A 9,913-nucleotide genomic window follows, 5' to 3' on the forward strand; every position below is an offset into this window, starting at 1 on the left:
TGCATTTGGTTGCTGATAATGGGCCTCTGTACGCCTTTGTAGATATTCCATAAAAATCAGCTGTTTCCAGCTACAATAGTGATTTACAACATTAACATTGTCTACACTTGTCACGTTCTGACCTTTATTTCCTTTGTTTTGTCTTTATTTAGTATGGTCAGGCCTGAGTTGGGTGGGTAGTCTATGTTTTGTGTTTCTCTGTTTAGGTTTCTGTTTCGGCCTCGTATGGTTCTCAATCAGAGGCAGAATCATACTTAGGTAGCCTGGGTTTCACTGTTGGTTTGTGGGTGTCTGTTTCCGTGTCTGTCGCCACACGGTACTGTTTCGTTTTCGTTCATGGTCACATTTATTGTTTTGTATTTCTAGTGTTCAGTTGATGTTTTATAATAAACGATATGGACACTTACCACGCTGCATTTTGGTCCGATCCCTGCTACACCTCCTCTTCAAACGAAGAGGAGGAAATCTGCCGTTACAACACTGTATTTCTGATCATTTTTATGTTATTTTAATGGACAAAAAAATGTGCTTTATAGATATAGATGTGGATGGACAAGATGGTGATATAGATGGACCAGGATGGTGGTAGGGCGGCAGGGTAGCCTAGTGGTTAGGGTGTTGGACTAGTAACCTGAAAGGTTGCAAGTTCGAATCCCCGAGCTGACAAGGTACAAATCTGTCATTCTGCCCCTAAACAGGCAGTTAACCTACTGTTCCTAGGCCCTCATTGAAAATAAGATTTTGTTCTTAACTGACTTGCCTAGTAAAATAAAGGTAAAATAAATAAAAATAAATAAATATATAGATGGACAGGAGGGTGACATAGATGGACAGGAGGGTGACATAGATGGACAGGAGGGTGACATAGATGGACAGGACGGTGACATAGATGGACAGGATGGTGATATAGATATAGATATAGATGGACAGGATGGGGATAGATATAGATGGACAGGATGGTGATACAGATGGACAGGATGGTGACAAAGATGGACAGGATGGTGATATAGATATAGATGGACAGGAGGTTGATATAGATGGACAGGAGGGTGACATAGATGGACAGGAGGGTGACATAGATATAGATGGACAGGATGGTGATATAGATATAGATGGACAGGATGGTGATATAGATGGACAGGAGGGTGACATAGATGGACAGGAGGGTGACATAGATGGACAGGGTGGTGACATAGATGGACAGGACGGTGACATAGATGGACAGGATGGTGATATACATATAGATATAGATGGACAGGATGGGGATAGATATAGATGGACAGGATGGTGATACAGATGGACAGGATGGTGACAAAGATGGACAGGATGGTGATATAGATATAGATGGACAGGAGGTTGATATATATATATATATGAACAAGATGGTGACATGGATGGACAGGATGGTGACATAGATGGACAGGATGTTCATATAGATATAGATGGACAGGATGGTGATATAGATATAGACATAGATGGACAGGATGTTTATATAGATATAGATGGACAGGATGGTGATATAGATATAGATGGAGAGGGAGTTGATATAGATATGGATGGATAGGATGGTGATATAGATATAGATGGACAGGATGGTGATATATATATATATATATATATATGAACAGGATGGTGACATGGATGGACAGGATGTTCATATAGATATAGATGGACAGGATGGTGATATAGATATAGACATAGATGGACAGGATGTTTATATAGATATAGATGGACAGGATGTTCATATAGATATAGATGGACAGGAGGTTGATATATATATATATATATGAACAGGATGGTGACATGGATGGACAGGATGGTGACATAGATGGACAGGATGTTCATATAGATATAGATGGACAGGATGGTGATATAGATATAGACATAGATGGACAGGATGTTTATATAGATATAGATGGACAGGATGTTCATATAGATATAGATGGACAGGATGGTGATATAGATATAGACATAGATGGACAGGATGTTTATATAGATATAGATGGACAGGATGTTCATATAGATATAGATGGACAGGAGGTTGATATATATATATATATATGAACAGGATGGTGACATGGATGGACAGGATGGTGACATAGATGGACAGGATGTTCATATAGATATAGATGGACAGGATGGTGATATAGATATAGACATAGATGGACAGGATGTTTATATAGATATAGATGGACAGGATGTTCATATAGATATAGATGGACAGGAGGTTGATATATATATATATATATGAACAGGATGGTGACATGGATGGACAGGATGGTGACATAGTTGGACAGGATGTTCATATAGATATAGATGGACAGGATGGTGATATAGATATAGACATAGATGGACAGGATGTTTATATAGATATAGATGGACAGGATGGTGATATAGATATAGATGGAGAGGGAGGTGATATAGATATGGATGGATAGGATGGTGATATAGACATAGATGGACAGGATGTTTATATAGATATAGATGGACAGGATGGTGATATAGATATAGATGGAGAGGGAGGTGATATAGATATGGATGGATAGGATGGTGATATAGATATAGATGGACAGGATGTTCATATAGATATAGATGGACAGGATGGTGATATAGATATAGATGGAGAGGGAGGTGATATAGATATGGATGGATAGGATGGTGATATAGATATAGATGGACAGGATGTTCATATAGATATAGATGGACAGGATGGTGATATAGATATAGATGGAGAGGGAGGTGATATAGATATGGATGGATAGGATGGTGATATAGATATAGATGGACATTATAGTTATATAGATGGACAGGATGGTGATATAGTTGGACAGGATGGTGACAGATAGCCTCTGTGTGGGGGGGTGAGCGTGCTCGTGTTGTGTTCATTTTGCACAACAGACACAGATCCTCCCCTAACCCTGTCACAAGGAAATGTGGGCTCCATTCTGCGCAATTCTCCATCTGAGCCTTTGGAATTTGAAATTAAATATATGGAATCAAAATATTTGTCAGCACTTTCAATCTGTTGTTCTTGTCCACTGATCTGGAGTGTGTAGTGTGAGTGAGTGAGTGAGTGAGTGAGTGAGTGAGTGAGTGAGTGAGTGAGTGAGTGAGTGAGTGAGTGAGTGAGTGTGTGAGTGAGTTAGAGCATGAGTGAGTGTGTGATTGAGTGAGTGAGTGAGTTAGAGTATGAGTGAGTGAGTGAGTGAGTGAGTGAGTGAGTGAGTGAGTGAGTGAGTGAGTGAGTGAGTGAGTGAGTGTGTGAGTGAGTTAGAGCATGAGTGAGTGTGTGAGTGAGTTAGAGCATGAGTGAGTGTGTGAGTGTGTGAGTGAGTTAGAGCATGAGTGAGTGTGTGAGTGTGTGAGGGAGTTAGAGCATGAGTGAGTGTGTGAGTGCGCTCCATCTGCTTATCTGTGTTTGTGTTCCCCATGTGCTCACCTATGAATATCAGTGTGTCTCTGTCTTCTAATCTACAGGAACACTTCACCCCAGAGTGCAAGTTCAAAGAGAGTGTGTTTGAGAACTACTACGTGACGTACTCGTCCATCCTGTACCGGCAGACCCAGTCGGGCAGGGCCTGGTACATCGGCATCAACCGGGACGGACAGGTCATGAAGGGCAACAGGGTCAAGAAGACCAAAGGGGCGGCCCACTTCCTGCCCAAACTCATAGAAGGTAGGCTACTATTCTCAGACATCCCCGACATAGGGCATGCTGGAACATTTGTAACGTTGTGGGCAGCAAGCGGTCTTTCTGCAAAGACCAGTTGGCTACTGTAGATGTTGCTCAAGTCTCATTTAAAAAATAGATTTTTTCAGCTCAATATTATTGTCTCTCTCCTCTCTCACTTCTTTTTTTCCCATCCTTTTATCCCATCCCTTCCTTCTCTCCCTTCCCCTATTTCCACCCTCTTCCCCCCTTCCTCCTCCTCCCCTCCTCACTCACCTCTCTCTCGCTCCCTCCCCTTCTCTCCCCCATACAGTGGCAATGTACAGGGAGCCTTCGCTGCATGAAGTGGTGGTGGTCGCCGAGCTGAGTCCGCCCAGAAAAACGGCCAAGACCTCGGATTCGCCCGTACTGCAGAACGGCAAGAAAGACCCGCCCTCCAAAACCAAAACTTCCTAGCGCACGGAGAAGACAGGGGGCAATGGGCACAGACTGGCACTGGCACTGACTGGCGAACAAAGTCTTCCTGTTTTTATTACAAAGGGGTGTCACCGTCAAATGTTTCCCCCCTGCCCCACCGAGCAGCGCGTAGAGGGGGCTGTATTGTTCTATATTCCCACAGGTTTCATCCATACTAATGTAAGGTTGACCAAGGATGTGAAATTTCACTCTATTCCGTTTATAGTGCACTACTTCTGACCAAAGCTTGCACAGGACTCTGGTCAAAAGTAGTGCACTATAAAGGAAATTTGGGTGCCACATGGGACGTGTCCCCAAACACCCTGTTGTTCTCTTCACATCTGTTACCAGGTATTCTTTGTCCGTCAGCACCTTTGTGACCATAGCGATCCCCTCCATACTTAAGCAATGATGTGGAGGTTCTCTTTTCTTTTTTTCTTTCTCTCGTTCACCTGTGGTGAAATTTGATTAGTTTGTGACACGGAGTCAATTTTCCACTCGGCAGCACAAGAGAAACTTCCTCGTTCTTCTCTAGAGCTGTTAACAGCAGCTCTCTAATCAAAATCTCCCATACCTCTTGAAAGAGAGAGAGGAACCTCCCCACTGTACTGCATTGAACTACACACATACACACACACACACCCTGCTGAGAGAGAGTGGTAATTGTGTGCGGGTCAGGGCTTAAGGAATGGTAATGATACCATCAGTGAGATGGTGTTGGTCTCTGAGAATCTGTTTGCAATACACCCTCCTATCACTACAACACATTGTATCATTTCTCTAGCTCATGCCTTCAGCCAGGGAGATACATACTGTAGGGCCCACAGCAGGTCAGTGGCACCTTTTTGCGGTGGACGGACTCGTGGTAGTGGCTGGAGCGGAATGAGTGGAATGGTAGCAAATGTGTTTTCATGTGTTTGATGTCATTCCATTTGCTCCGTTCTGGGTATTATTATGAGCCATCCTCCCCTCAACAGCCTCCTGTGCCGTAGGCCTATTGTGGTTTTGTTTGAGTGTTTTTGTAGCTGTGTATGTTATTGCAGGACAGTTGTGGTTCTTTCCTGAGGGCTACAGCCTCTTTATGGAATTATCAGGCCAAACAGACTGGCACCCATGCTAATAGCCTCCTGGTTCCATGTTTATTTCTGTTGTTGATCTCAACTTCCGATGTAATAACCAACTAGTACGCATTGAACCTCTTCAACACATGATCCAGTATCCTGAGCAGATCGTAGTTATTACGAGCCTCCTTTACTGCACGCTACACCATCATGTCTGGTCATTGCCCATAGCAACGTCATTGTTGTACAGTATGAAATCTGTTGTTTTGTTGATGTTGACAGCGGCAGTTACAGGTTGCTAATACTCGATGGCTGCATCCGAAATGATACCGACCAGAGCTCTGGTCAAAGGTCAAGCAGTACAGGGAATACGTTGCCTGTCGTTGACATGCGTCTACAAGACTATGATGTTTGTATTTTATTTTACCTTGATGTGGTTACAGGAGGGATTGGAGTTCCTATCCCAAATGGAATGTTAGGTCACACTTTATTTGGATAATCCCGATTTATGGTCATACTGTCAACAAACTATCTGTTGATGAGCAACTACTTGTTAAGGTTACAAATAGGGTTAGAATACGGGTAAGGTTAGGGTTTAAGTTATGTTTAGGGTTAGGATAAGGGTTAAGGTTAAGGTTAGTTAGGGTTAGTGTTCGAGCTAGGGTTAGTAGATAGTTACAGATGGACTATCCAAATAAAGTGTTACCGCAAACTATTTCCTACATAGCCCTATGGGCCCTGATCAAAAGTAGTGCAGTATGTAGGGAATAGGGTGCCATTTGGGAGGCGGAGAGCTAGGGCAGAGTGGTAGATGGAGGAGAGATTCACTACTTTAGAGTGAGTGGGCTTGTTGGCGGTGGTGGAAAAAGTACCCAACTTTCATACTTGAGTAAAAGTAAAGAAACCTTAATATAAAATGACTCAAGTAAAAGTAAATGTCACCCAGTGAAATTCTACTTGAGTAAAAGTCTAAAAGTATTTGGTTTAAAATATACTTAAGTATCAAAAGTAAAAGCATAAATCATTTCAAATTCCTTATATTAAGGAAACCAGATGGCACCATTTTCTTTTTTACAAGAGAAGCATGTGTGTTTAGTGAGTCTGCCAGATCAGAGGCAGTAGGGATGACCAGGGATGTTTGGTTGATAAGTGCGTGAAGTTGACTATTTTCCTGTCCTGCTAAGCACTCAAAATATAACAAGTACTTTTGGGTGTCAAGAGAAATGTATGTAGTAAAAAGTTCAATATTTTCACAAGGAATATAGTAAAGTAAAAGTAGTCAAAAATATAAATAGTAAAGTACAGATACCCCAAAAACTAATTAACTAGTACTTTAAAGTATTTTTACTTAAGTACTTTACACCACTACTTGTTTGTCAAGCCAGAGGAGAGAAAGGGATGAACGAGGGTTCAGAGAGAATTATAGGAATTACGATGGCTTCTTCCAGACCTGGTAATCCTAAATAAGGTGCTGACACCAGGCATCTTCATCTCTCTCTCTCTCCCTCTCTCTCTCTCTCTCTCTCTCTCTCTCTCTCCCTCTCTCTCTCTCTCGCTCCCTCTCTCTCTCACTCTCTCTCTGTCTGTTGTGAAAGTGAGCGAGCTGTAACACGACAGTATTGCAATCCTCCAGGGTCCATGTTGTACAATGTTGTGTGTCTGTATGTCTGTTAGGCTAGCAGGCTGTCTGTCTGTTATGCTAGCAGGCTGTCTGTCTGTTATGCTAGCAGGCTGTCTGTTTGTTAGGCTAGCAGGCTGTCTGTCTGTTAGGCTAGCAGGCTGTCTGTTTGTTAGGCTAGCAGACTGTCTGTCTGTTATGCTAGCAGGCTGTCTGTCTGTTAGGCTAGCAGGCTGTCTGTCTGTTAGGCTAGCAGGCTGTATGTCTGTTAGGCTAGCAGGCTGTCTGTCATGCTAGCAGGCTGTCTGTCTGTTATGCTAGCAGGCTGTCTGTCAGGCTGTCTGACCGTCTGTCTGTCTGTCTGTCTGTCTGTCTGTCTGTCTGTCTGTCTGTCTGTCTGCCTGCCTGCCTGCCTGTCAGGGTTTCTGATTTATGTATTTGGGAAGCCCAGTTGCTGAGCCTAAAGGCCTATGATCACACACACACACACACACACACACACACACACACACACACACACACACACACACACACACACACACACACACACACACACACACACACACACACACACACACACACACACACACACACACACACACACACACACACACACACACACACACACACACACACACACACACACACACACACACACACACACACACATCTGACCCACTGATTCCACAAGCTAATTCCAAGCATGTCCAATTATAGAAAGGTTCTGAGAACATGAGTCTCTAGGAAGATTCCTTCTGCCTCAGATTATAACTAAATGGTGTGAGACTGTCAGGAAAGGGGGATGAGGAGATGGAGGGGATGAGAGGAGTAGAGTGGGGAGGAGGCGATGGAAAACAGGAGGGGATGATAGGGGAGGAGTGGAATGGAGTGGGAGGGAGATGGATGAGAGGAGGGGAGTGGAATGGGGAGGAGGGGATGAAAGGGGAAGAGTGGAGTGGGGAGGAGGAGATAGATGAGAGGAGAGGAGGGGATGGAGCAGAGGAGTGTATGAGAGGGGAGGAGGGGTGGGGAGGAGGGGATGAGAGTGGCGAGAAGGGGATGAGAGGGGAGGAGTGGAGTGGGGAGGAGGAGATGATCGAGAGGAGAGGAGTGGAGTGGAGTGGAGCGGAGCGGAGGGGAGGGGAGGGGAGGGGAGGAGAGGAGAAAACAATAGGTTACATTAAATGAGCGCTTCCGCTGGTTTATCAAACCGGTCAATGTTGAATAAGGCCAGTGAATCCATGAATTGGATATACTGTATGTGAAATAGCCATGAATCCTGTGATTTTTACAGTTTTATTTAAGGGCTGGGGAAATCTATGTTGCAATACATTATATATCAACCACTGTCTGTGCATGCATTACATTATTTTACATCACAACTCTGAATGCACACCCTCCACAAGCATTACTATTAGCAATGAGAGAAGAAAGTGAGTTAAGGGCTACTGCTAAGCTAGTCCCTGACTCGCTGATATGGTGATCAAATCTGATTGGTCACATACACGTGTTTAGCAGATGTTATTGCGTGTAGCGAAATGCTTGATGATGATTTGATGATGTTGTGCCAGTACAACACTGGCACTCGAGCAAGTTGAGATTACATTACAGTGAGCACTGAATGTGAGTGTGTGTGTGTGTTGTCATCTGCGTGTGTATGTCGTGTTACATACAGTATGATTGGTGTGTGTTCATAAAGGTGTGTCAGTTTAGGAGTAAGTGCAATTTTACACCAAATGTAATCCCGTTTGTTTTAACCCTTCAAATGGTTACACAACGTGTGTGTGTTTATACATACAGTACAGGTACAGTATATGTACGAGCACACAAGGTGTGAGTACCTGTATGAGCAGATATGTAGCCACAGGGTGCTGCTATGCTGGTGTGTAGGTTATAGAGTGTAAGATTGTAGGGAGCTTCCATCTCATACAGAATCAAACACTCACAAACACACACAAAGTCATTTTCATTATAATGAACCTGACTTATTCAGCAAACAAACAAGTTTTTATTTATTTACATATGCCTGTAGGTTGCAATAATGAATATAGAATGAACAATAGCTCATTGGAAATAGTACAACGCTTCAGTAAAACACATGCGAGGATAATGTAGTTATTCAGATGAGCACCAGTGTTGTTTTAGGCCCCCCAGGTGTTTGCAGTGTTTTTCACTTTCTTCTGTTAGATGCAGAGTGGGGGAACAACAACGGTGTTCATGGAGTTGCAAGAGTTGTTGTGCTTCTCCACTGAGGAGAGTGTGTGAAGTCCTCATAAGGATAGTAAAAAAAAGGACAATTCAGACAAATGGGGACATTTTGCCGGTCCCCAAAATGAAAAAGGCCATTTTAGGCTTAGGCGTTAGGTTTAAGGTTACAATTAGGGTTAGAATTAGGGTAAGGGGTTTGGGGGTTTGGGGATTAGGGTTAGGTTTAATAGGGTTAAGGGTTAGGGAAAATAGGATTTTGAACGGAAATCAACTGTTTGGCCTCCACGAGGATGGTGTGGTTCGTGTTGTGCTGTGTTTTTGCCATGTTCAAAGTGTTCCCTGAACCACTGAAGTGTTGAATACATCTACGAACAGACATACTCCTCCTCTCTCTTTTCTTCCATGTCTCTCCATATCCCTTACCTTCCTTCGGGGAGTTAGCTATCACTTCATGTCATTCAGCATGAATTACTGTGTCTTTGGACGGCCATTCATCTCTTGTCTATCTGCTTTATCTCTCCATCCCGTGTATTACCTGACCATAAATTGATCAGGGAGATCAAGAGCTGGATTTACAGCTGTTAAGCTCCCCATAAATTGCCCCTGGATTCTATTTTAAATGCAAAATATCCTCCCTTTTGAGAGCGTATTATATTATATTAATACTATTCACTCTACATTTGTAAGTGGGAGAGAGAGACCGTGTGGATGCTTGTGCAATAGAGAGTTTAAATGTGTGTGTATGTGCGTGTGAGATATGGTTATTAAATAGGGTTAAGCGATGGAGGTTCACCCACTCTGTTTGCCCGGTGTTACCAGGGGTCTTTTCTCCTTCCATCTTTCCCTCCTTCTCTCCCCAGTCAGTACACACTGAGAGAGAGAGAGAGAACTGCAGTGTAG

General features: G+C 43.3%; 1 protein-coding gene across 4 annotated transcripts in view; it reads left to right on the forward strand.

The window, feature by feature from the left end:
- Positions 1-4,157, forward strand: part of LOC135509937 (fibroblast growth factor 11-like) — a 142,649-nt gene extending 138,492 nt beyond the window's left edge. For all 4 annotated transcript variants that reach the window (XM_064930756.1, XM_064930758.1, XM_064930759.1 and 1 more), the window contains 2 exons: positions 3,478-3,676; positions 3,984-4,157. In XM_064930756.1, coding sequence (XP_064786828.1) covers positions 3,478-3,676; positions 3,984-4,126 — 342 coding nt within the window. In that variant the 3' untranslated portion in view covers positions 4,127-4,157. The remainder of the gene's footprint in view (positions 1-3,477; positions 3,677-3,983) is intronic.
- The last annotated feature ends 5,756 nt before the right edge of the window (positions 4,158-9,913 follow it).

Source organism: Oncorhynchus masou, chromosome 23 (genome assembly GCF_036934945.1).
Source record: "Oncorhynchus masou masou isolate Uvic2021 chromosome 23, UVic_Omas_1.1, whole genome shotgun sequence".
In the NCBI taxonomy this organism is placed as follows: domain Eukaryota; kingdom Metazoa; phylum Chordata; class Actinopteri; order Salmoniformes; family Salmonidae; genus Oncorhynchus; species Oncorhynchus masou.